General features: G+C 50.6%; 1 protein-coding gene across 2 annotated transcripts in view; it reads right to left on the bottom strand.

Moving 5' to 3' along the window:
• Nucleotides 1-296: 296 nt before the first annotated feature.
• Nucleotides 297-27,493, bottom strand: part of RNF43 (ring finger protein 43) — a 57,375-nt gene continuing 30,178 nt past the window's right edge. The window contains exons 2-9 of one of the 2 annotated variants that reach the window (XM_069482349.1): nt 16,670-16,792; nt 9,706-9,780; nt 9,466-9,597; nt 8,721-8,825; nt 6,868-7,029; nt 6,252-6,354; nt 3,971-5,326; nt 297-1,760 (exon numbers count right to left, since the gene is read on the bottom strand). In XM_069482349.1, coding sequence (XP_069338450.1) covers nt 1,717-1,760; nt 3,971-5,326; nt 6,252-6,354; nt 6,868-7,029; nt 8,721-8,825; nt 9,466-9,597; nt 9,706-9,780; nt 16,670-16,792 — 2,100 coding nt within the window. In that variant the 3' untranslated portion in view covers nt 297-1,716. The remainder of the gene's footprint in view (nt 1,761-3,970; nt 5,327-6,251; nt 6,355-6,867; nt 7,030-8,720; nt 8,826-9,465; nt 9,598-9,705; nt 9,781-16,669; nt 16,793-27,493) is intronic. The other variant, XM_069482351.1, reaches the window with a different exon arrangement.

The raw sequence follows: 27,493 nt of genomic DNA, 5'->3' as shown, positions 1-27,493 counted from the left end.
TAAGTCACTGAAGCATCGTAAATTGAAGTGTGAAGTGAATGGTACAATAATATGACTGAACCACGATGAAAATCCAGTCATGCTTTCTCCTTCCCTGATCTCACTAAGCCATGTTTTTAGGAGCTTACAAACTAGTTCTTGTTGCCAAGCCCACTACGGTACCCTGTCCTTTCGTAAATCAGAGCCTAGCCTCTGATATCAGAAATAATTTATTTCTCTTGATGTAGAAGGAAATGAAGTTGTTACCCTGAGTGACAGTCATGACAGAACAAAACCACGAGACCAGACCGCATTTATGGATAAATATATTAGCAAATAAATACATTTTTCAACATAGTGCCTGATTCAAGCGTCTTTCTGTCTGCTTCAGATATAAATACCCATGTGGGTGCTTAGGTGCTATTCCCCCACCGCCTGAGGGAAGAAGATTCCCAAGTGGGGTGCTGTGTCCACTTTGCCCCCACATTCACATTCCAAATGGGATAATGCCTGAGGGGCCAGCAATGGTCAGGCTGCCCTGGGGTGAATGTCACCCTTTGGAGGCCCCTCAGCCCTTGCCCACTCGGTATAATAAGCTGCTTGGCCCAGACTTCCTGCTCCACCTACACTCTCGCATGCACACACCCTCCTGTGGGTCCCCAGCCTGTATGGCTTACACTGGGGAGCTGGGCTTCTGGACCCTCCAGACCCAAGGGTCACACTTTGTTGTTCCTTTGTTCTCCATCTCTGCTCTGAGACAAAACTTCTCCTAGAGAAGAACTCTTTGTTGTCCTCACTCAGCTGTAATTCTGCCTTTTCTACCTTCATTCCATCCTCCCTTTTCCCTGATGAACTCCAGCAGAAATTCTCTCCTTTGGGACTTTGATACAGGAGACCTTCAAGGAGGAATTTCTTCTTACTCACTATCCCCACTCCCAACCCCCAGAGGAACTGGGGCTGCTGGAGTCACCAGGGAGTTTGAAGATCAGCGACTGGACCCCCCTCAGGGATAGAACTCCACACCTTGGCTTCCCAGAGGCTCCGCTCTGACTTAATATAGTGGCTTTGACAATTTCAGAACCATTTAAGGACAAGAAGGGGGAAACATCCTCCATTATGCATCAGGGCAGGTACTGCCTAAAAAAGCTTCAGAGATCCCTCTATTTAGGGCTCAGGGCTCACCTACGCTCCTGGTCCTTTTGGCAAAGAAGGAAAATGATAGAGCTGGGGCTGCCCCTGATGTAGCAGCTTTACCGTGGAGGGGCCAAAGCTGGTGTGCAGAGCTCAGCTGAGGAAGGAGGTGATAAGGGATCATTCATTCTGATGAACCCATTGGCTGGTATGAACATGAGGCCTGGGGCAAGGGAGACCTAGTAGGGCTGGGAGAAGGAGCAGAACCTCTTAACACCTAGTTCCCCATACCAAGCTTTCTGCCCTCAAAAAACTCAGCCTTCAAGGGATCCAGCCCGCACGTGCACACAGGCAGTAGCTGGTTGCCTGGCTGGACACAGACTTGTTGTACTGCAGATGTGTTCTGCAGACAAGGTCTAGAGCTGGGAGCAGGAAACAGCACCTCCTGCCCCCCACCATCACCACTCCTCTTCCAGTGCTTCCAGAAAGTGTGGCAAAAAGACAGGTGTTTGCCAAGGTCCTTTCTTCTCCCAGGAGCAAGAATCTACCAGGTAGGGCCCAAAGTCATCTGGAGCACACTCTTGGTTGCAGCGAGGCCTGAGCATCTCACACAGCCTGTTCACACAGCTCCTCCAGCTCCTCCTCTGAGCCTGTATTTAGAGAGAGGAGAGGAAAGAGATCACTGAAGGTCAGGCCAAGCTCCTGCTTCTCCCACCTGCGGGAGAGTGTGGCTGGGATGGGACCACAGACAGGGAGGAGCAGGGAATGTATCTGGAAAGGGGATTAGATTGCAAGCTGAGAAGGCCCCCAGTTGGACACAAGAGAGAGAAAAACAAACCTAGCGAAAGAGAAACATATAGAGCAACCAGTGTGTTACTAATACTTACTATTCATTCATTCACCCAATAAATATTTATTAAGCATTCATTGTGACTATGGCCTGCTACCATGTGTCAGACAGAAGAACAAAAAGAACAAGCCCGGACCTGATAAGCTCACAGGAGAGAAGGTGTGCATGCAAATGGCTGTGATGCCAGCAGGACAGGACAGAGGTCATGAGATGCAGCAAGGAAGGGGAGGGACCACGTCCAAGTGCAGCAATCAGGAGAGGCTTCCCAGAAGTGGGAAATAAATGAGCTGGCCTTGCAGGAATAGGCAATAACTGGATTTATGGGAATAGGGGAAGCAGGAGGGTATTCTGGGCTTCAGGAACTACAAGAGCTATTTACCCAGTGTTGCTAAGGCACAGGGCAAGGGAAGGGAAGGGAAAGGGTGGAAACTAAGGCTGGAGGGGAAAATGAGTGGAAAATGAAGGTTGGCTGGTGCTGGGGCCTTGAAGCCCAAAGCAGGCTGGAGTTTTCCTTATAGTGGTTAAAACAACATTTGAAGATTTCTGGACAGTTTTCTGTAAGGCAGAAAACCCTGGCAGCAGTGTGGAAGGGAGGAGAGCAGGGGAGCTGCGCTGCACAACCCCCTGGGACACAACGCTGGCTGTGTGGCATTCAGCCTCCATGGCCTGTAAGAGGGAAGGGAGAGCTGGGGGCTCCGGCAGGGCCATCAGTTCTGGACTTGAGGGGAATGTGATAAAGCTAGCAGAGATACGGTTAACAGAACGTGACCCTGAATGGAGGTAAGCTGCAAGGAAAACGGAGGCTCTGCGCTAGCTCTGAGTCTGGGAGAAAAGGGAGCTGGTGTCTTGTGCAGGCAGCACTGAAAATACACACATGACAGGGTCCAAACAGAATCATCAAACACATGGCCAAGGCTCGTATCACATGGCTCTGTGGAAGCAATTGTCTGCTGTACTGTAACTGTTTGCATGCCTGTCTCTCCACGGACAGGGGTCTCCTGGTTGGCAAGTTCCGTGTCCTCAGAGCCTAGCGTGGAACCTAGCACAAAGCAAGCATACAGTCAGAAAGAAAAAAGGAGGGGGGGGGGAGGAGGGAAATTAATGAAGAAATGAATGCATGAATGATAGCAGCTCTCAAGCCCTGCCTGTAGGATTCCTGGGCTGTGAGGTCTTGTATTTCAGGACCTTTGGGTCTCCTTCTGGAGTGGAAGGGGTCCTCCCAGCTATGGGAGTAGCTACAGCTATGGCTGTAGACAACGAGGTGTGCTGCCCACACAATGGAAGAAGACGGGGCAGGGTGGGAGGTAGAGTCCCTGGGAGGGGAAGAGGAGTATTTGGGCAAATAAATACCAAGTTACAGCTAAGAATTTACATTATCGCCATTGGTTCTAATACAGGGATACACTGAGTCCCCAAGAAAATGAGGTCGGTCTTATTAATAAAGGTGCTTGCAAGGGATGTTCTACTTGTTCTTTTACCACAAGGGAAGAGCAGAAAAGCTAAGGTCACAGAGAGCTGCTGGAAACCACCTGTGGTTTCTGTATGTTTCTCATCACTCACGTAGCTCTTCTCATATGGCCTAGTAACATGGTTATCTGTAATTACTTCTCTTATAAGAGCATGTTCTCCCCAAGGAACACTTCTTGGCCTTCTTTGTATCGAGGGCTAATACTGAGCTGTGAGCATTGGTAGAGCTGTGTCAATTATTACAGTGTGTGATCTGCAGCCCCAAATGACCCCAAGTGCCTTTCTGATGCCTCAGCCACACTAGTAGCTGCCCTGGGACCTCCCTGTGATCTGCCCACTAAAGGGGTAGCAACTGGCAAAGCCAGGGTGCTCCAGTGCTCCAGCCAACATGCTATGCTGTGCTGGTGGTTCAATATTTTGAATGTCACCTCTGCTGTATCGTTCTCAGCTTCCGTCAACCCCTTGTTGGCTGACTTCACTTTTCTTGCAATATCCAGCTCTGGTCTCCCCTCCCCACCACACCTGCTTCCCCTGAACACTTACCAGGCTGGGCTGGCAGCACCTGGCAGTGTGGGTAAGGGCATGGCCCACCAGCTGGGTTGTCAGAACTCCATTCAGAAGGCCCCTCCCCAGGTGGGTGTGGTCCCAGGGGCTGGCGTGAAGTCAGACACAGCCACACTGGCTGTGAATTTGAGTAACAGGGGCCTGGAGTTTCTGGTAGCAGCCTCCTGTCCAGGCCTGGAGGTCCGAAGATCAAGGGGTGGGCCTCTGGGGACCAGGAATAGGCCAGGCTGGGGCTACAATGGGGAAACATCTGGCAAGCTGGGTGCACAGTCAAGTCCTGGGGCCGAGAGGCTGGGGTGGGCTCTGAGAGACCCCCCCGCCGTTTCCTCTGTGGGTGTCGGGCAGAGAGGCTGGATTTCTGTAAGTTGAAGAGACTGCTGGGACTGGGGCAGGGGCTAGAGGCTTCGGCTGGGCCAGGGGCAGGCTCAGGGAGGGCCCTGGACCATTGTGGGTTGGGGAGCTGCCCTGAAGGGGCTGCTGGGCTGGATCTGATGACTTGTTGATCAGGAGGAGGTGGCTCTGGCTGGGGCTGTGTCTGAGGAACAGCAGGCCTGGACTGCAGGACCCCAGTTTCTGGGCAAGGCTTCCTGCCATGCCACTGGAACCGCTTTTTGTAGTGGTGGTGCCGGTGGCGGTGGTAGTGGACATGGCTGGAAACCTCAGTTTCCCCCGTGGGCACCACTGAGTCCAAGGAACGGGGCCGAGAGGTTATGCTGGGCTGCATCTCCTCCCCCTGCGGATCCCCTTCAGGGCTGCAGTACACCAGGGGATCAAAGTCACTGCTCAGCGAGCTGCGGAAAGTTGAACTGCTGCCGTGGATGCCTTGCAGGCTGATGTCTGTGCAGTTGACCACTGAGTCACTGGAAGATCCATGACAGGGCCCTGAGCTGGAGTCACTGGCTGGCCCGTCTGCCAGGTATCCACTGCGTTCTGTGCAATAGCTTTCTCCAGATCCACTGCTGTCGTGAGGTCTGGCCCGGCGCAGGGGCCCTGGGCAAGCCGCGGGGTGCTGGGAGGTGCATCGGAGGCGACTCGGCCCCCAGCCCTGTGCATAGGGGTGCTGGGCCATTGCCAGGCGCTGCTGCTCGCCTGGAGCCCGGGGATGTGCAGCTCTGGGGAGGCGGTGGTGCCGAGCGCCCATGCCTGGCTCCTGGGATGGGAGGTAGGGACCAGGTCGTGGGGGCCGAGCCACTGCACTCCGGGAAGGGCCCAACAGGTAGGCAGCAGGAAGGTGGTAGTGGGCATGGCCAGGATGCTGGCGAATGAGGTGCAGTCTCCGGCCTGGTTCTTGGTAAGATCGAGAGGGTCCCAAGGACTGAGAAAATGAATCTCCCTCTGGAAAAAAGAACAAAGAGCACAGCTGTTTGACTCCACAAACCTATGGAGAATGCATTCAGAAATGTATGGCTGTATAGCTGTGAGCTCAGAGTTTGCGGGACCCAGGACATCCTCATCTGCCTGTGGCATGGGACTCCCTTTGTCTGGCTGTCTGCCCTGGGAGTCCCAGTGTACGTGTCACTCCCCGCTCCTCCCACCAGCCATTTGGGGCTTTCACCCAGGGCCACTGCTCGCCCACGTGGCACCTTTGGGTGAATTAGAAAAAGGTTCTCTTTTCTCAAGATATTTATTTCACTTTCACCTTTTAGAAAACTGTCATAATATACTGATTTTGTTAGAAGAGGATACTTTATTGCCAGAAAATTGGAATAATAAATATATAAGTCACCCAGATTTAGAATCAACGAAGCTGTCACTAAGTTATTTTTTTTTTTTTTTTTTTGCTGTTGTTGTTTGAGACAAAGTCTCACTCTGTTGCCCAGGCTAGAGTGCAGTGGCGTCATCACCACTCACAGCAACTGCAGACTCCTGCGATCCTTCTTCCTCAGTCTCCCAAGTAGCTGGGACTACACAGGAGAGCACCACCACGCCCGGCTAATTTTTCTATTTTTTGTAGAGACAGGGTCTTGCTCTTGCTCAGGCTGGTCTTGAACTCCAGACCTCAAGTGATCCTCCCACCTCGGCCTCCCAGAGTGCTAGGATTACAGGTGTGAACCAGTGCACCCGGCTACAAAATAATTTTTAAAATAATAAAAGTGTCTACACTGTGAGCAGCCCTCTCACTCAGGCGAGGCACTCTTAAGCAGTGCACAGCTTAAATGACTATCATGGCAGTTCTGCTTTCTCTTTCCTGTTCCCAAAGGGAAGCCACATTCTAGAGCAGTCTGCCTGCACACAGGGGAGTCCTCGGCCCACCTCCTACCTACGATGTTGAACATGCAGAGGGGGCAAGTCCGGTGCTGATGTAGCCAGGGGTCCACGCAGGTACGATGGAACTCATGGAGGCAGGAAATGACCCGTAGCTCCTGGAGAAAAAAGGGGGTTTCTGTAGCCACAGAGTGGTCCACCAGGACACTCCCCTGATTCCCTCTGGCCCCTCCGGCTTCTATCACCTACTTTCAGATGACCTCACAGTAGAATAGAAAAGGTATAAGCTTTGGTAGCAAAGCTGGATTTTGCACTTAGCTGCGTGACCTTGGACAAGTTTCTTAATAGATACTTTTCTGCTGTAAAATGAGGATAAAAAACTAATCTACCCCCACCCTTCACTGCCATGGGGCCAAAATGAGATAGCGCCTCTAAAACACCACTGCAGCCTGGCACATGGTACAGTCTCAGCAAACAACAGTGCTCTTTCACTGACAGGCCAGGAAAGTGACCAAACCTCAGGACGATCCCCTACCTTGGCCCCATGCAGGACATACAGGACACAGATGTAGCCAGGGCTCCCATACCAGCCCTAAGCCTGCCCACCCCCACCCAGCTTCAATCTCCCTCCCCTGTCTGGTCACAGAGGTGAAGCACAAGGCCTGCCTTACCTGCCCCTCCGAGAACTCCTCCAGGCAGATGGCACACACGGGGGCTGAGCTGCAGCTGCTACCTGAGTCTGGCCACTCCACCTGGGTCCTCCTGCAGCTGGCCTGGTACCTCCTGGTGGCCAGCTGGCTGATGGCCCAGGCTGTTCGCTGCTGCAGGGGATCCTGGGCAGAGGAGCGGTGCTCAGAATGGGAGAAGGGCCCCTCTTCTCTCACCCCTGGACCCCAGTCTGGACTCAGTTCCCCATCACTCAGATCACACAGCCAATTGACCACCCTTAGGAGTTTGTCTCCTTGGAGTTCATACAGGGTTCTGCCAAGCAGGCCAAGCCCTCCCAGCCCACCCACCTGCTCATACCATTAGCTTTCTTCCCTGATAACCCATGAGAGAAACTTTTTACCCAACTTCTGATTGACAGCTCAACTTGGACATCTAATAGACACATAAAACTTAACATGCCCCAAACCAAACTCATAATCCTATTAACCCGCCCCCAGCCACACGCCTGTCCTCTCCCATTCTTCCCCATTTCAGCAAATGGCAATTCTCCTCTTTTAACTGCGCAGGCCAGAAATCTTGGTGCCATCCTTGACTCTTCTGTCTTCACACCTCACAGTCAATCCATTAGTAAACCTGTCGGTTTTACCTTCAAAATATACCCAGAATCTATTTCTTACCATTTTCACTGCTACTTCCCTGATCCAAGCTACCATTACTGTCACCCAGATATCTGTAATAGCCTCTTATCTGGTTTCTGTTTCCAGCCTCGCTTCCCTGTCGTCAATTCTCATGACACCAGCAAGAGAGATCATGTCAAAATGTAAGTTAGATCATGGTGCCCCTTCTCTCAAAACATTCCAACAGCTCCCATTTGACCCAGGGAAAAAACAAATTGCCTGAACAGTACAACATGACTGGGCCCCCACTTCTAACTCCACCCTCTCTCTCACTCTATTTCAGCCACATAGCCTTCCTGCTGTTCCTCAGGCTTACTTCTGCCTCAGGGCCTTTGCACCTCCTATTCTGTTTCAATCACTCCCCAGATACCTGTGCATAGCACCCCCTCACCCATTTAAGGTCTTTGCTGTAATGCCATCTTTTCCAGGCAGCATTCCCTGGACTTGCTTTTAAAAATTAACCCTGTCCCCTTGCATTCCCTCTCTCCTTTGCAATTTTTTAATTTTTTATTTTTAGAAACAGGATCTCACTCTGTTGCCCAGGCTGGAGTGCAGTGGCACAATTATAGCTTACTGTAACCTCAAATTTCTGGGCTCAAGTGATCCTTCTGAATCAAGCTACCGAGTAGCTAGGACTACAGGTGTGCACCATGCCTGGCTAATTTTTAAATTTTTTGTAGAGGTGGGGTCTTGCCATGTTACCCAGGCTGGCCTCAAACTCCTGGGCTCAAGCGATCCTCCTCCTGCCTCAGCCTGCTGAAGTGCTGGGATTACAAGCATGAGCCACCATGCCCAGAACCTTTTGCAATTTTATTTTTCTCTGTAGTACATACCACCATCTAAAATATTATATATTTTACTTATTGTTTATTGTCTGTCTCTTCTCACTAGAATGAAAGCTCCTTGAGGGTAGGGGTTGTTGTTTTTGTTCACCTCGCTCACACTGCAACAGTGCTTGACACATAACGGGAGCTCCGCATATTTACTGAATGAATGAATGAATGAATGAGCAACATGGGGAGAGGTTGCTGGAAATCAACACAGATGCTGGGGTATTCAGATGTAGATGGTTTCACGGGCAGAAAGGAACGCCTGCCTTCCTCGTTTTCTTCTTCCTGCCCTCCACCCTCCCACTTACCCACACACGCCCACCCCTCCCAGAGAGCCCACGCTCTCACCGGCCGGCTATGGCAGGGGCGGCACCGGATGCGCAGCACCGAAGCCAGGATGACCACGAAGATGGTGCCCACCACCGTCAGGAGGATCCACACGTCATAATCCGGCTGGGGGAGTAAGCAGGGAGGGAAAGAGTCATACTTCTGGAAGGAGCGGGTCTTACTTGGAAGGAAACACAGGAGCCCAGGAGACACACACAGACGCTGGAGGTTCCCTTGGAAACTTCTACCCGAGGGGATGAGGTGGGAAAGAACATGGGAGCGGGATTAGGGGGGCCCTCTCTGCCCAAGGTCACTCTCGGGAGAGGATCCTCCAGGTGTCAGCTGTGAGAAGTACTATCTGAAAACCCGTGTGCTGGGGAAAAAGAGAAAGGGATCCCTCTGCCAGGTGGGAGCTACCTGCTAGTGAGCAACTGGGTGAGGTTCCTGGCCAGTGGAGAAGCACCAAGCAGAGGTCAGGGGTCAAGGTGAGAGGCCAGGGTTTGATTCTGGCTCTGCCATTCCATGCCATGAAACCACAGTGCTGAAAACAACTTTAGAACTCATCTGGCTCGATCTGTTCATTCTGCAGAGGAGGCTCAGAGAGGAGGAGACACTTGCCCAGAGGCACACAGCTGGAGGGTGAAGTTGGACTAGAGGGTTTCGAGGGTTTCTTCCAGCTCCGGGAGTCCTTGATGGGAGTTGCCATGGGACAGAGTGGGTGTGAACTCAGGCACCGGGGCAGGGTCTGGAGGGCTGGTGCGCTTACCCAGGCCGGGGGCTCCTTCAGCTCGATCCTCACGTGCGCCTTTCGGTTCTTGTACACAAACTCCATCAGCTTCTCGGCATCGTTACCCCAGATCAACACCACTGGCCAAGTCAGCCCCAGGGGCTGCTGCAGCTGCAGGAGGGAACGTGCCCACAGGGCTTCTGTGACTTCTCCCTCCCCTGACAACCTTATCTTCCCCTGTCTAGCCCCCTCCTCCAACACTCAGCCGGCCCCGGGTACCTGCTCAGCGGCAGCTCGATCCTCAGTGATGTCGAAGAGGACAGCACTGGCTCCTCGCTCGCCCGCCATCCGCGCCTGCGGACACACGGCAGAGTTTCAGCTGGAGTCAGAGAAGGACGCAGCCCGCCCAGGGCCGGTCTTAGCCCCTCACACATCCATCCCTGCCTAGGATTTTGTACACACTGCACCTCTGTATACTCAAATATATGTATGTAAGGGGTCAGTGGGTCTAGCATCCCCTGTCCTGCCCCCTGAGCTCACCAAGGCCCCACTGCCTCCAAAGGATAACATTCAGTCCTTCCTTTTGCAATGAAACAAACCCTTAGCAAGGGTTTACTGGGTGCCAGGTGGTGGACCTGGCTCTAGGGCTAAGGACAAATAAGACACAGCCCCTGCTGCCAGGGTTCAATCAGTCTGCCTTCACTAAGAGGTGTGAGAACAAAGAGTAGGGAGTGACCAGCACCCCTGGGAGGACAAAAGAGAGGAAGAGGGGAGAGCAGAGAAGTAGAGAGCTCCTTCACAGTGGAGCTGGGATTCCCAGGGCCCAGCCCTGCCTCCCAAGAGGAGCCTGCAGGACATCTCCCCAGCTCAGGCGAAGTTCCAAGAGCCTGGGACCCTGCTCTCACCCAAGGCCCCCAGGGCAAAGCCCCAGCCTCAGCCCATCTTGTGGGCTCTCTCTCTGCCACACCCCAGTTTGCCAACTCTTTCTCTGGCTCCAGTTCAAGGACTTAGAGAAGTCTCTCTCCAGTGCTTTACCCCTTCGTCCTCTCCCCCAGGGTGGCATTAGCGACTTGAGTGGGGAGGATAATGGGGGGCTGTTCCCACAAAGACACAGCTGTGCATTTGTGCCCATGCATGTTCACCCAGGGCTCCACCAGCCGGCCTGGGGAAGCAGCATCGCGCCAACCAGGCAGAGCAGATAGCAGAGCCAGAAAGCAGGAATCTAGGGGGTATGTGTGTGGGGGCAGGAGAGGGAGATAAGAGCTGAGGGTGGGGTGGAGGCACAACGGCAAACAACCAAGCAGCTGAGGGGGCTGCTCCTGGCCTTGGTGGTGGGTCTCCTCGCCCCGCACAGCCACTCTCCAGCCTTCCTCCCCAGAGCAACCGCTCATCTTGTAATGGTAGCAGGCTGCGACCTCACACCCCTAGGGCCCCTGCTGGGACTCTGGGGTCCTCTTGCAGGCAGTGAAGGAGTTAACCCTTCTGCAAGTGGTGGTGGCAGCAAGAGGAGCCAGTGCTGGGACTTACTCACACTCTCAGCACTTTGATCTCTGCTTGTCTTCCCAGGGAGAGCCTGTCGGAGCACATCTCCTGCCAGGCAGGCTGGGAGCAGCTCCCTGCTCCCACTCCCCAGGCAGTGGCAGGACCCAGGGGGCCCCTCAGAACCCACCGCCTGCAGGCGAGCTGGAGGAGGGCCTCACTTTGGTCAGGAGGGCAGCTTGCCTCTTGCTTCCCTTCTTCCTCCAGAAGCTGGGCTGGGCCCTCTACCTGCACCTAAGCCGGGCATAGGACCAGGTTTACCTAATCTACCGGAAATTCACAGGACTCCAGAATGGAATTGCTGAAGAAACGGAGAGGTCATAGCGTCCGTCTTCCTCCCACCCACTTCTGCCTGGGAAGTCCACCCCACCTAGGCTATGCCAGGCAGGCAGAAGCTCTCCAATCTTCAGAGCACTCCATGTGAGGGTATGGGAAAAGTACCAGGGGGAAAGGAATTCCTGGTAGGGAAATCCTACTGGTAGTCTCACATTCCAGGGACTTGGCCAAGGGGTAGGAGAGGTCACCCAGTAGTCAGAATTCGGATTCCCAGGCCACAGGTTTCCCATCCCCAGAAGAACCTGGACCCACCTGGGAGAGCATAAAGGAGGACAAAGGCTTCCTTCTCAGGAGATTTTCTTACCTCCCCACCCCTCTTGCTTTGAAGGATTGGGGTAGGAACAGTGGAAAGCAATTACTATGACATTCAAACACCCCGGCCCATTACAGCCCATAATTACAAAGTTGTAAAAGTGATCAAAGAGCCCAGAGAGTTGGCCAACGGGAAAACAAACAGGACTTTCAGGCAGTGGGTTCCTGCATCCAGAGTTCTAGGAATAAAAAGCAAGATTTGGGGACAGATGGAAGCCCAATCTGGGGCTACTCATGCCTCCCGTCCACCTGCACCCAAGAAAGTGGGAGGCAGAAAGAACAAAAAAGTGTTTCCAGACTGGAATGTGAAGGGCAGAGTGTGGGCAGACCATCGGGACAGGAAGACCGGGCTTTAGAAACAGGCCACGCATGGTGGCTCATGCCTGTAATCCTAGCACTCTGGGAGGCCAAGGAGGGCGGATCGTTGGAGCTCAAGAGTTCGAGACCAGCCTGAGCAAGAGCGAGACCCCCGCCTCTACTAAAAATAAAGAAATTATATGGACAACTAAAAATATATATATATAAAATATTGGCCGGGCATGGTGGCGCATGCCTGTAGTCCCAGCTACTTGGGAGGCTGAGACAGGAGGATCGCTTAAGCCCAGGAGTTTGAGGTTGCTGTGAGCTAGGCTGACACCACGGCACTCTAGCTCAGGAAACAGAGCAAGACTCTGTCTCAAAAAAAAAAAAAAAGAAAGAAAGACAACCCAGAGATCTTTCTGGAAGCTTCAGAGTCAGCCAGCCCTAGGGGCAGCAAACTCCGTGGCCCCTAGCAGCAGGAGCCATTACAGAGAGTGGTGAGACTGAGCTGAGATTCTGTCTCTTATTCGCTGGGCTCACTGGTCAGCTGCTGCACTTCTCTGGGCCTCAGATTCCCCTCTCCTGACCACAGTCTCTGTTTATTTCCTGCTCATCAAAAATTGAGCACCCACTGTGCCGAGGGCACCAAGCCAGGGAAGGCCAGGCCCTCCAAACAGCTCATAATCTAGTTGTGGAGACAAAGCACATATGTAAAATTATAATGCTGGTAAGAACAGCCTAGAGCACAAATGAATGGGAACAGACAGTAGTTTCCAAACCCTTTTTCACTTCAGAATGCCGTCCCTTCACTGTTCCCTCCACCAACACACACCAAGTCTGACACAAATCTTCAATGGGCAGAGGTACCCCCGGTGGGAGGGGAGAAGGAGGGAGAAGGGATATAACCTGTATGAAATCCACTCTGCCTAGAGGGCCTAAGTCTGAATCCTGGCTCTGTTCTCAACTATTAGCTGTGAGACTTTGGGCAAGTTACTTAACTACTCTGTGCCTCAGTTTTCCTTTCTATAAAATGGGATGATAATATAATGGGACCTACTTCACGGGGTTATTGTAAGGACTACAGAAATTAATCCACGTAAAGTACTTATAATAGTGCCTGGCACATAGTAAGTATTCCTTAAGTATTAATATTATATTGACCATTACTATGTGCTTTGCATATATGATTTCATTTACTCCTCACAGCTCCACAAGACAGTCATCAGCCCCACTCTTGAGGGGAGGAAACCGTGGCTCAGAGAGACTGAATAATTTGCCCACGATCACCTGCTGGTAAGCAGTAGAGGCAGGATTCCCACCCAGGACTTCAGCCTCCAGGGTGCCTGCTCTAACCACCAGGTACTGGTCTCCACGGTGAGAGAGGCAAGGGTCGCACCCACCTGCCTGTCTCCAGATCTAGCTCCTTCCACCAGGCAAAAGGCCACTGTGCTAGTCCAGGCATGAGGTGATAAGGGCCTGGCTTATCACGGGATGGCTGTGGAGCTGCTAATAAAGAAACAGAAACCAATCCGGGTGACCGTATGGGGGAGGGGCGGAGGAGGTTGTGGGACTGATGACAAGAATGGAAGAATCCAGAAGAATTATGGTGAGGGTTTCAGAGAAGAACAAGAGACACAACAAATGGAAGAAAAAAATACCCCAACCTTGTTGGCCATAAAAGCACGGAATGAGGATGCCAGTGATGATGGCAGTAATGGTCATTGCAATCATGTATTGAGTGACTACCACGTGCTTGGCATAGGACTAAGGGCTTCCATCTGTGCTGCCTCATTAAATCCCCGTAACTACTTGTAAGTCCCATTACTATTCTCCTTTTACAGATGAGGACACAGGCCCGGAGAGGTGAGCTAAAATGCCCGGGTCACACTGAGGGGCCGTGGAGAAGCCAGGCTTCAAACCCAGGGCCACCTGGCTTGAGAGCCCCAGCTCCCTCCACGGTGACAGCAGCACTGACACCAGTGGGAAAAGTCACAGCAGAGCTGCATGGAGTTGGTTATCTCCAAACTTTCCCCCGCCTGAGACCCCATCTTTTCCTTACACCTTCCATGAGCCTCCCATGAGCCATATTTTTAAAAAAAATATGTTCTACAGGCCGGGCGCCGTGGCTCACGCCTGTAATCCTAGCACTCTGGGAGGCTGAGGCGGGAGGATTGCTTGAGCTCAGGAGTTCGAGACCAGCCTGAGCAACAGTGAGACCCCCCCCCCCCCCGTCTCTACTAAAAAATAGAAAGAAATTATCTGGACAACTAAAAATATATAGAGAAAATTAGCTGGGCATGGTGGCGCTTGCCTGTAGTCCCAGCTACTCGGGAGGCTGAGGCAGAAGGATCACTTGAGTCCAGGAGTTTGAGGTTGCTGTGAGCTAGGCTGATGCCACGGCACTCTAGCCTGACAACATAGCGAGACTGTGCCTCCAAAAAACAAAACAAAACAAAACAAAAAAATATGTTCTACAAAACTAACTACACTTATTACACATGATTCATTTCCCTATAACTTATATTAACACATTGAACTGATAGAATGACAACCAAAAGCAAAACCAAGAATTTTAGTTAAGCCTGTGGGACTTCTGGAATATTGGAAGTGGCTCAAAGACCCACGTTACCATCCTCACACCCGTCCTTTGAGTCAGAGGATGGCAGGTAGGAGCTGTGTGGCCAGAGGATGGGACCTGAGGGAAGCCCTGGCCTGACCAAGTGGAAGCCCCTGGGAGCCCGGGGCCCAGCAATTCCCACAGAGGGACGGGGGACAAGCCAGGCCAGGGGAAGCCAAGCAGCGCAGGGGAGGAAGCGAGGGCTGAGATCACAGGGCAAGCGCCAGGCATTTCTTCTAAACCCTTAGCGGTTTTTGTTCTTGTGTTTGTTTTAGCTCGGGTACTGTTTGGCACTTGGCATACGTTATTTTCATACTCACAGTAATCACGGGGGTAGGAAGTAAAAGTCCCATTTTATGGTGATAGAAACAAAGGCCCAACCGGACTAAGTACCCCAAAGGGCACTGGCCACACGGTCCTCCCCGCACAGCGTCTGCGTACACGTCTCCTCTCTCCTGCGGGAGTGTGGCCTCCTGAGGGCAAGGAGAGCTCCCGGGGACGCGTTTGCAGCCTCACAGGCTGCCAAGTGTTCACAGGTGTGGGGAATCACACATTGTTTTAAAAGAATAGCAGAAACTCTGGGAGGCAGAATTTTAGGTATTTCTATGAGCTTATTTACACTTTTCTGGAAAATGTCCAGAATAATAGGTATGCTTTTTTAAGAGGTAAAGAGAAGAAGAAAAGGGAGAACAGCAGAGATCTCTGAACGCTTCCTCCATCTCTCTCTTCTCTCCCTCTCTCCTCACTCACACACTACCCAATGCAGAACAGGCGCCGAGAGCTTGTTTACCAAATGAATAAATGAATGACATTTGCCCATATTTTGTTACGCAGGGGAAATGAAATATCCAGAAGCAAGGCAGCTTCAGCCTAACAGAATTCTGCTGTCATTCGGGCCCCCCACAGCCGTGCAGAGACACCACTCTCTCTAGCTCCTCCAAGTGTGTCCTCCTCCCCGCCCCCCGCCACCCTCCTGCTTCCCCCAACCCCTGGGGACCCCTTCTGCAATGGCAGGGCCAGAGCCCGGCCCCGATGGATGAGGTAAGAATCCTGCTGTTTCCTTGAGGCCCTCAAGAGGATCAGGGGATCCACCGGGATCCGGGCCTGAGTCCAGTGAGCCAGCACAGAGGTTGGGGCTGTCCCTGTCCTCCCTTGCCACCTCTGGAGCACACCCATCCGAGCCATACACACTCTAGCCACACTCTACACGTGCGTTCAGTTTTCACAACTACAATGGGAGGCAACGGAGAGATCAAAAGCCTAGGTTTGAGAAACAGGGCTGGGTTCAAATCTCGGCTCTAACCCTTCCTAATTATGTCATCCTGGCAAGTTACTTCAGTTTTCTGATCCTCACTTGCCTCATATGTCAAACAGAGAACAATGTCTACCTCTCCTGATTATGGAAAGTAAACGCGATAACTATGCAAAGAATCTGTCCCATGTGTACCTGGCACATAGCAAGCACACAGGAAATAGTCACTGTTACTAGCAGTGAAAGCAGAGGTCACCCACGCAAAGGCTCACGGCGCCTGGGAGGCAGCAAAGGAGAGGGGCAGCCCCAGCCCAGCTGCCCTCAGTCGGCCACAGAAACGCAGGGCAGGTGCTTCTGCAGAGCTTCTGCACCTCCTTTCATTCAGAGAAGTTGAGAATCTGGATTTTTATCTGTATTTTTAAACATCTGAATTTTTTTCATGTGGCAACCACCACCACATTAAAATTTACATTTTGAAAAGTCACTGTGAGGGCTAAACACAGCCCGTCTGCAAGCCAAACCCAGTCTGCAGCCTCGGAGGAAAAGTGTGAACTTTTTACAGGTAGGGGCAATGGCTTCTCTTTCTGCTGTCCTTGCGCGGTACTCAGGAAGTGTTTCTGAAGATGGAAGAACGCTTCAGTGGACCCCTCTTTGCTCAGGAACTCCCAAGTGGGGGGGGGGCACGCCTGGATGAAGGTCACAGAGTTCTGCTGGTGCTGGCTGGGAGAAGGACAGAGGATGCACTTCTACCTCCCTCAGACCCGCCACGCCACGGGTTAGAAACCCTGAGGGAATCAGGCCCGTCACTCTCAGGAGGGCCCAGGGGCCTCTCACGGCCCAGAGCTGGGTGAAGTTCAGGGCAAGTGTAGGGTCAAGTGTGAATCTACCTTGCTGGCCAGTGACAGGCAGGGGCGGGGGGCCCGTCGGGGACTCTCCAGCTTGACGATGCTGATGAATCCAGGCTCCAGATTGTCGTCATCGCTGGCATTGCACAGGTACAGAGGGTGGGACTGCAGAGAGAGACACACAGACTTGGGTTAGGGAGGCTGCGGGGAGCAGACGGAGCAAGCTGGGAGAGCCACGCTCTTCTGCATTGTTCTGGGCAGGTACCAGGCAGGTCTCCCGGTGCGATGAGAGCGCGAGCCTTGTTACTGGATTGCCTCACAGTAAGCTAGTAAGCATTAGCTGTCATTCCAGGCGTGCCAGGGCCAAGGATAAAGGCAGGTGGGGGCAGATGGGAGGGAGGGTGTCCCAGAGGGGCCTGAATGCAGAGCCCGCTGCAGGGCAGCTTTACCAACCCCAAGCCCTACTTTTCCAAACTGGCCAGATGCAGAGGGCTCCTCTCCTGGCCCCAGCCTCTCTCACTTCCCGATCCTTCTACCTGTTCCCCAGACCCCACGCGTGTCTGCATCAGTGCTCTCAGGACCTTCTCTTCCCCTTGCTCCCCAGGGCCGGTGCTGGGTGCAGCTGGTGCCTCCTGGCCCCTCGGGATGCGCCAGGCAGCGGCTGCCCCGCGGATTCCCCCCTCACAAGGCTCCTCACTGGCGCTGCCTGGCCGCTCTGCCCATCCTGGGATCAAGCAGGGTGCTGCAGGGGAGAAGAGACTGTCTTGGGGTTGGGCTTGGCTGAGACTTAAGCTTTGAACAGCACAATTCCTAGGAACTCATCCTGTCCCTAGAATGAAGCTGCTCAGCCATCTGCTCTGAGGGTGTGGCGGGTCCAGTCCAGGGTCCTGTGTCTCTAAGCTCCGCTGCTGCCGAACAACGACTAACAGGGAGGGGGCCAGCGTGTGCTGGCAAAAATCCGAGGATCCCCCTCATCAAAGGGATGAGACACTGCCTGACTGTACCTCTCTTCTCACTCAGGACGAGAACACTCACGTGAGTCCGATTTTCCCCACGTATACTGTCAGAGTGCTTACAAGAACAGAGTCTGACTTACTTGGTTCCAGACAGTCCTACGGGGCAGGGACTCCCGTATGGTGGAAACTCAACATATGCTGGCAAGAGAGGGACTTCCTACTAGAGAGCTGCCTGTGCTTCCCTCTCCCCACTGCTGTTGAAGCCGGGGGGACTTCCAGCGAGAACCAACAAAGGAACCTGGGAGAATCTTGAACTTCTAAAGATGTTTGTGAGGATAATAACGTCAATGATAGATTTAAAAGCACATTTTCTGAAAGCAATTTCAGGCTATTCCTTTTTAATGTATTGCTGCAGTACCTTGAACATAGTAGGTTCTCAGTAAATATGTACTACCTAGCTTTGAATTGTATCCTTGTGAATAAAAATCTCTGGGCAGAGGGTGTTGAGGCGGGATGGGAGGCAGTGCCATTCTTGCTCCCAGAATTTAAGGACTACTAGTCTGCTGGTGAGCAAGGTTTAGTGTGGGACAAAGGTTATGCGTCCCTGTACCCAGAAAAAGGCTGGGGCGTGAGGTTGGAATTGTTCTCGCTTCAGTGAAGCTGTAGCCCCTATCTCAACAAGCTCCATTGGTCTGACCATGCAGCCAACCACGTACCCATTCATTGCTTCGTTCTGCCAACAATGAAGGGCCCCTTGGTGCCAGACTCTGTGCAATACACTGAGGAATTAATGACAAATAGGAGAGGCTCCTTGCCTTGAAGCAGCTCAGAAGACAGAAGACAAACATGCAAACACATTGTACTGTGATGTACGATGCCAGTTTGTTCTCGGGCCTGTGAGAGGGCACAAGGGGAGGGGACTAACAATCCCACGCGGGAGGGCAGAGATGTTTTCACAAGACGTGACTTGAGAGCTTCCTTAGTGGCTGAATAGACACGTGTTCACCGAGTGGACCAATAACAGGGGTGCGGGCGGGGAGGCATATTCCTGGCAGAGGAAGCAGCTGTGCCGAGGTGTGGGGGTGCAAAGGCACGAGGCTGAGATGGAGCACAGGCGGCCAGGCCTGGTGTGAAAAGGAGGACAGCAGACGAGGCTGGAAAGGCCAGCAAGAGTCAGGCCATGGGGCATTCGAGTGGTGCTGTATTGTAGGATAACTCGGACAAGTGGAAGGAAAAAACACCTGGGGTCAGGTCACCAGACTGGCCTGGTTCTGAATGAACAACTACGGAAGAAGGAACGGGACGAAATTAACCATTAGTGAAAGCCTCTTGCGTGCCTGGGCTCTAGATGCCATCTCAGTATGACATAGGTGTTATCACATTCATTTAGAGAAGAGAAGCTGAAGGCTCAGAGAAGTAAAGGTCACACAAGACTAGAATTCAGCTCTGACTCCATCCTCTGGAGCCATGGAACTCCAGCCAGACACAGTCAGCCGTCCACTGTCCATGCTAATAATGATGAGGATGATAACAGTTTATAGTTATTGAATAAATACTTCGGGCCAGTGATTGTTCTAAGCACTTTTGTGTATTAACTCTTTTCATCCTCATAACAGCACTAGGAGGTAGAAACTATTATTGTCCCCATTTTAAAGATGAGGAAACTAAGGCACCGAAAGGTTAAGTAACATGCCCAAGATTACACAGCTAGTAAGTGGCAGAGATCAGAAGACATGAGAAGAAGTAGGATAAATTAAAAAAATGTTTTTAAAGAACAAGTTACATTTGATTTTGAAAACATGATGCCTTGCCCCAACTTATGCCCAAGAAAATTCACCTTACTAATTATATGTTCCTAAAACATAAGGGCACAAATACAAGTCCCTGAAATGTTCGTGGTGACCCCCAGGATTCTTAGAACCTCTTCTCTTTCACTCTTCGTGCTCGCTCCGCATGACCCCAGCCAATCCCACGGCCTTCGTGTCCACACAGAGATTGCTGATTACATACGTGCAGCTCAGTCTTCTCCTGAGCTCCAGACTTTACATGTCCAACAGCCCCGGGACATTACTCCCTGAAGAACCTGAAATGAGACTCCTCAAACGCAGCATGTTCAAGACTGAACTAACCCTTCTATTCCCCAAAACTCTCCTCTGGCGTTCCCTGTCTTACGAATTGGAACCACTATCCATCTATTACCCAAGCCAGGTGTCCTAACCTCCTCTATCTCCCCCCCACCCCACCAATATCTAATCAGCCACCAATTCTAATAATCCTACCTCCTAAATATTTCTCTTATTTGTCCTCTTTCTTCCATGCTCACTGTGGCTACTCTAATACAGATCACCGTCATTGCTATCCTGATTAACTAAAATAACTGCCTACCTAGGGTCACTTCAATCAATTCAGTTCGCTATATTGCAGCCAATGTGGTCTAAAATGCTAACTTGAGCATGTTACTCTTCTACTTAATGCTCTTGCAAGGCTCCACATAGCTCTTGGAATAAAGTCTTAAACAGCTTAAAAGGCCCAGCCTGGTCTGGGCCCTGCCTTCATGCTTTGCCTCATGGCTTAACCTTCCCTTCCCATATCTCTCCCCCGCTTCACAACCCATGCTCCAGGAATATGACTTGTTTCATCTCCCTAGACACTTTTGGCACCTGCTGCGCTGGCCTGCCTTTCCCTAATCATAGACTTATCCCCCTGTATTGTAACTGTCTGCCCACTTCCTGCTGTCCCCCAGACTACGACAGAGTCTAGCCTGCCTCACACTGCCCCGCCAGCACCTGCTACATAGTAGGCACTCAATATCTGTTGATTAAACATTGAAGCTTACAACCAGATAACTGATAGTTAACTACAAAGACCACACAGTGCACACCAAAATCCTGGTAATGGTTGCTTTGGGAGAGGAATTAGGGAGGAGGTAGTAAAGAGGGACTTTGAATACTTTGATCATAGGATAATATATTGAGGTATTAATTTGAGTTTTTTGCTGTAATAGAAGAATAAAAAAGAATGAGAGACATTTATATCTTGTTCCACATCTTTTCTCTCCTTCTGTTCCAAGATGGTAGCCTCACCATCTATTTCCTTGCCTGGGGAGCATCTGCCAAAAGCAAATGTTGCTTAAGGACCTTCCTTCCTGGCCCTGGTGAGAAAACGATCTCATTGAGGAAGTGAGAGTGTCCGGAAGGCAGCAAGGAGTGTGTGTGGTGGGGGCAGGGGGCAGATCTCTAGAACCCTGGGGGACCCGAGGGAGGGGTCTGGGAGGGGTCCAGTAGTGGGAATCTGCAGAAGGGGCGGCCCGGGAGAATGACTGTGCGGGTCCCCGGGAGGCTGGACCCCGGCAGAGATGATTTCAAGGGAACACTTGTGTTTGCCCAACGGACATATCTGTGGTGACCAGTGTGGACAAGTATCAGAGGGGTCCCTTGGATGTTTTAGTTTTCATAAAACCCTGGGACTTTTGTGCTACTGTGTGAGGGGAAGCTCCCTTGAAAACAAACTTCTAGCCACCTAGTGGGATAGGGCCTTGGAGTTAAATGGGATTTTTAAAAAATAGTGTGATATTTCTTGTACAGTCACATCTGTGGCATGACAAACCATACTCACTATACTTTTGTATGGTTTCACTCTTTTATTAATACAATGAGGATTTTTCAAGTATTCTCAAATCAAAACCAAAAAACAGCCATTCGAACTGGGACTCTCTTCATTACCCTGGCACGGCAGTGTGGGTCCACCTTGGGTGTGACACAGAGGCTGTCCTGGCCCCTCCTCCAGGGAATTTTCAGCCAGGAAGAGGGCTCCGGAGGAGAAAACAGATCCAAATGCATCTGCCTCCTTGGGGTGCAAGGTCCCCTCATAACGGAGATGCAAAAGTGAGTTCCACACTGGGCCACCTGTCTGCTCGGTGACGCCAGGACAGGGTCAAAAGAAACTAGCTGGTGGGATTCGGGGAGGGTGTGGTTGGGAGAGCTCATGGAAACTTCGTGAGTTCGGAGATCGGTGGTCTGTGTCTTCCTTACAGGGCAGGAGTTGGGATGCCCCTATTCCAGGGGCTGCCACGGCAGGCAGACTAAGAAGAGGTTGCTTTCATGGTCTAGTCATCCTGACTCAGAATTCAGCTTTGCGTAACATTTTATATACCTCCATGTTAAGATGTGTGAATTGTCCTTGGTGGCGTGTGTTGTAGTTCATGTTCTTGAGTCTGTTCTTCCTCTGTCCTCCTTCCTTCAACTTATTTATTCTGATTTTTCCCCCTCCCTCCCAAGACAGACCGAAAGTTCAAATTCTGACTCATTGTTTTCCTGTGTGACCTTGGGCAAGTTACTTAGCCTGTCTGAGCCTCATATTGCTCATCTTCAGAATGGGAACAAAAATGCTGCCCGATTAGGGTGGAGACTGGAGATAATGGATATATGTGCCTAGCACAGAGCCTGACACTCAGTAAGTGCTCATTCAATGGTAGTGGTTTTTATTACTGCATCTGTAATAATAAAATCCCTTCTTATTCCTGGAAGGGACGAAGCCTTTTTTGACTCCTTCCTCCCTTGGCGATCAACAGTGCCTCTAAATGCCAGCATTCTGCAAGGTGCAGTCTGGGACAGCTCATTATCCACGGTCACTTCCCTCCTGTACTCAGCTCTCCAAACCCCACTGAACAAGCTCTTCCAGTTCTCAACCTGCCTCCTTCCCATGAAGGAAGCCATGTGATCTCATTACCTCCTCACAAAGGGCATTCCAGGGCTCAACTGAGCCCCGAACTCAATGCTGCTCCTACTTTATCCTTGGCATCTCCTCCTCTTGGGGTGTGCGCTTTTGTAAGCAATTCTTTAGTCTCTGGTTTCCCAGCCACTCTCCTCCCCCCACCTCTGCTGCAATCATCTCCTAGTTCTCTGATTCCACGTACAGACCTTCACCCAGGCCTTGGACAGGCAACTTTACTACCTGCTACAATTTTACCTTTGTAATCAGGAACATTGGCCAGACAACAAAGGCACTCTTCTCCCCATTTCCTCTTTTCAGATTTTATAATCATCTTCCATTACCTGAACTTAGAACTACCTGACTTTTATCTCAGGCAGCAGGGCACACCAGCATCATAAAGCAAAGCTCCTGCAGCTTGGGGGGATGGGAAAGACCTGATTGGCCTGAAGTTGCTGCTTCCGGATCCCAGCACCAGAACAGCCTCCACGGAGGCCCAGTTTGGTGCCTTTGCCCTATAGCTAAAGAGGTCAATGCTCATGTCTACAGGTTAGATCCTAATGGTGATTTCTTAGGCTTGAATTTGGAAACCTCTAGAACTCTTTCCCAGCCTTACATTAACCCGTTGCTATCTCTTTGGGATGGCTAAGGTTCCTATGAATTACGTTGGGAGGCTGGGGAATTGTTGAGAGGAGTTTCTCTTTATCTATTTTGTGTTTTGTTTTGTTTTTACAAGGAAAGCGTATTCCTGCCTCATCATGTAATGTCTTAAGCTACAAAAGAAGATGATGTTGGTGGGGAGAGAGAAGCATAACCTTAGGCCATCTGATGGGACTAGCCAAGGATGGACGACAGAGGACTCCAGCATGTCTTACCTCATCCTGAAAGCTTCCTGGGGGGCCGGGGTGCTGGTGAGCGAGAGAGCAGATGGTAAGAGGCGGGTGGCAAAGTCTGAGGGGAAAAACTGAGCTCATGAAAAGGCCAGTGTGGGGCTCTGCATATCCGAGGCCCTTAGTATTTGGTGAAAGAATGAATAAAACTCAATTCGAATCCAGTTGCCATACAGTTTATAAAACAGATGTGAACTGCTAACAGCTGAGCCTGGTTCATAGCTGTAAAGGTGCTTCAAAACTTTTTACGTATGAGGAAAGCGAGGCTAAAGACAGACTGCCCACGGCCATACAACCAGGTAAAGGAGGTTGAGGCCTTCTAATGTGAATCCCAGTCCCTGTCTACTCCGCCGTGTTACCTGCGGGTATATGTTGCAGAGGTATTCCGTGTGCTACGACAAACATTAGCTGAGTACCATGATATAGGAGATTGGGATGGAAGGCTTTAGGATGCCCTCTTCTAGAATTTTCAAGCTTGAATCATTCTTAACAAGACAGAAGCAGGGGCTGCTATTCCTTTTGCTCTTTCTGCCTTCCAGCCTCAGCTTCCTTCCTCTCCCCTGGGTTTATCTCATCTCCTCTCCTAGCCACAACAAAGGCAGCCAGACCGCTGCTTGCAGATGCTTTCCCAGGGAATAGCCCGTTTGTTTAGGATGAGAAAGGTGTGTCCCGAAATTAGAGGTCACAGAAGCTCAGACCCAAGTAATGGTCATCCAGCCAGACTGTCACCTCCCTCACTCCTGCACCCCACATTAACAACTTCATCCTCCAATTTCAAAATCCACCTATCCTCATCTCAGACTGTGTCTGAGCTCCACGATGTCACCAGATCTCTTTTCCTGAAAATGTCCCCCTTGGCGGGGTTTTCCTGGCCCACACTATGCCTGGCATCTTGGCACAGCTGGTTCAGAGGGTCATGAGCATACTCAGAAGCAGGAAGGAGAAAGTGAGGAGAAAGAAGAGGAGCTGATAATCTGAGGTGCTTTTGAAATAAAGCGATATCAGAAAAAAAAGCTTATTGACAATAACTGGACAGAGAGAAGGAGAAAAAACTTAGCTACCCAAGAGGTAGAGCTTATAGGATTATAATCTCATATAGAAAGAGGTTTTGTCCTGACTCAATCCAGAATGACCTCTAGCTACAAAGGCACTACGGAGCCGCTTACGAAGTTAGGAGCAAAGAAGAGGGAACTCATCAAATATCATTTTAATCACATCCGGTATCGTTGGAAGGAAGGCTATGAAATAGAATACCAAGTTCTGAGGCCTGTGAGAGTCAAGAACTTAGAAGACACCCCAGTGATGTGGACTGGACTCTTTCCTTCCACCAGGTGAGGAACATAGGGCCCAACCATCCAAGAATCCTACTAAGAGATCCCGAAAGTTCAGCTGAGTTCACACCACTATCCCAGGGCAGCTCTTGCCTCACTGACCTCCATCTCAAAGGAGGTGCCACCGAGGCCCCTGGTTTCAGTAGATCTTGTCCATAGAAGTCCTCTGCAGAAAGGCTGAGGTCTTGACACAGATGGCAGTATTGCCAGGGGTAATGCCTACTCCCCACATGTCCAGGATAAGGGTCCAAGGAGGCTTTGGCGAGGGCCTTCCTAGGCATGGACTTAGCTCTCAGCACAATGAAGTAGTAAACTGAACACTTAGCCCAATGTGCTATGTGCAAACAGCCTTGACACAGTCTGCTTTATGATCTTGCCATTCTCGCTCAAGCTGAACTCATGCCAGAGATGGTAGGAATTCAGAAACCTGCTAGAAGCAGAGAGTGTTTGTTTTTAAGTAATTATTTAGGTTAAGGCTTTAATGTTTAAAAGGCCAAAGACTAAAGCCAGAAAGTCCCCATGAAAACCACCAAAGAAATGAGAACTTGAGGAAACCAGATTATTTATTTAAATATGCCCATCTGGACTACCAGCAGAGCTACTTAAGCATTTCTAAATTTGGTGATTTCAGTGCAAAAGTGTGAAATAGCTTAATTAACATGGTTACTTCACACATATTCCATGTCTTTTGGACTTAGTCTCCTGCTCAGAAGCTGCAGGGATTTTAAGCAGAGTTGCAAACTCTGCTCCATACCGCTGCCTTCCACAACTGGCTTGCCCTGGGCCTTATAAGCCCTTTGAGAGCAGGTATTGTATCCAAACGGCCAGCTCAACCAAATCCTCCACACTCAAGTTTTAACTGGCACATCGAAAGTGGGCATGAGGTGAAGCTAGGGAGTTTCCTTGGCTGACCCCGGTCCCCAGCTCCTGGGCAGTAACACAAATATTGCATTTATATTGCAAAGGGGAAAACATGGAGGATGGGCCTATGCTTCAGTACAGAAACAACAGAGAGGGCATAGCGGTAGCTGCACTTAGAAATTATACCAGTAGGAAAAGGACAAAATTATTCAAGCCACCAGCCAACTCAGATGCCCAGAGTCTCTCCTCAGAAGCCACTGCAGGGTTGACATCAGGCCAAGGAGGCTGCTCTTCAGAAGAGGCAACAGCCAGGAAAGGCTTGTGTTGGAGGGAGCCCAAGGGCTCCAGCCTGACTGGTGACAGCCCTTTGACCACAGCTCTGAATCCTTGTCCATGGGGTGGCTGGGGAAGAGGCCTGCTTTGGGGGGACTGTTTAATGATTTGCCAGCAAAGAACAAGGCAAACAGACTGCTGGCAGCTGCCTGGATGCAACAGGAGAGTAAGTTTTTATTCCCACCCACAGTGTAGCCTTCCAGGCAGAGGATAAAAGAAAAAGTGAGAGATGGCACCAGGAGAGCCCGGGAGGAGGGATGGCCACTGGGGCTCAGCACTGCTCTGGGTCTCCGTGGACAGGGCTGGAGATCCTGGCATTGGTGCCAGCTGGTATTTCCATCCTCTGAGTATTTTAGTAATTCCTAATAGTAGCATCTCTTGAGCTCCTAGGAACTAAAATGTGAGATATCTAAGTAGTCTTATATGCCAGAATTCTAGGCATTAAATAGAATGAAACCAGAAAAACACTGTCTTAGCTCTTAAGTCTTTTACAGAAAATGTATGACAGTTTGGTTCTCTGCTAAATTCCTTTTTCTTTCTCTTCCCCTGGGCCTTTCCCTATCTCATTGGTTCTATAGAGAAAAACAAAAGACACCTTTCTTATCCCCTGTGAGCCAAAGACTCCAAGGTTTTCATTCCTATAGCTTTTCACCTCTTTTTGCCTTAATTCCCCCTCCCAGCCCAAACTGGGTCCTTCTCTAATCCTCTGACCAGCCCTCAGTCCCCAGAATTAAACACTTTACCCCATCTATTCCCCTGACACCATCTAGTCAAAATTCTTAAATGACACTTACCTCTTCCTTTTAGTCCAGTGTGCCACTGTGACCCACCCTCTTACTCATTTCCTCCAGCAGCATGCCTGGTGCTTGCTTCAATAAAATTTTAGTCCTTTCCTCCTTCCTGCAAAGTAGATTCTGAGCTCCTCGAAGTCAGGGACTAGGTCTTAGTTATCACTTGCATAATACCAGGCACACAATAGATGTTAAGAAAATGCAGGTTGAATCATATGTTTTAATAAACAGATGTGAGATAAAATAAATTTGGTGGTTGCCATGTCATTTGATCAAGATATGATTATCTTTAGATTTCTGCTTTCTCTTCAGAAATCTTCTGTATACTTCCTGAAAGCTTAAGTTTTAATTCAGCTTTATAGTATTTTGACCTCATCACGAGGTAGAATTCTCTTCCTTTTTACCATTATGCCTAAATCTCTTGTATAATCTGAACAAAACTCACTTCTTTCAGAACCTTCCTGCCTAATAACTCATTCCCAGTTACTCCTTTATTGTCCCCCTGGGTATCAATGTGCTGAGTTAAGCATAACCTGGAACGAGGAAGAGGAAGAAAGCGATATCCCTCATCCACCCACCCTCCAGAGGACAATTCCTACTCTCAGGAGACTTAAAGCTGATTGTAGATCTATAGCCACATATACACATGCACAGGGTCTTAAGGCCATTTGTCAGACAACGCACAGGGGATGGAAATTCACGGAGCACAGCACAAAAACACTGGGAGAATGTGCAATGAATGGGTAGACTAACTTGCTCTTGCTACCTTACTTTGGAAGTACTCTCCTGTCATTTTGGGCCCTTCAGTGTATCTCCCAGATTTGATGGGAAGCTCTTTCTTGGGAGAAGCCATCTAGAGGCTATTAAAAACAATTTTTTAAAAATTCCTGTAGTATTGACAGAAAGAAACTCTTGCTCCCCATTGGCTTTAGGCTGTAGTGTTGGCCGAGTGTCCCCAGTGAACTTCAGTCCCTACCCAACTTTATGAGGACTT

This window comes from Eulemur rufifrons, chromosome 9 (genome assembly GCF_041146395.1).
Source record: "Eulemur rufifrons isolate Redbay chromosome 9, OSU_ERuf_1, whole genome shotgun sequence".
Taxonomy (NCBI): Eukaryota; Metazoa; Chordata; class Mammalia; order Primates; family Lemuridae; genus Eulemur; species Eulemur rufifrons.
This window is presented reverse-complemented; position numbering and strand designations above follow the sequence as displayed.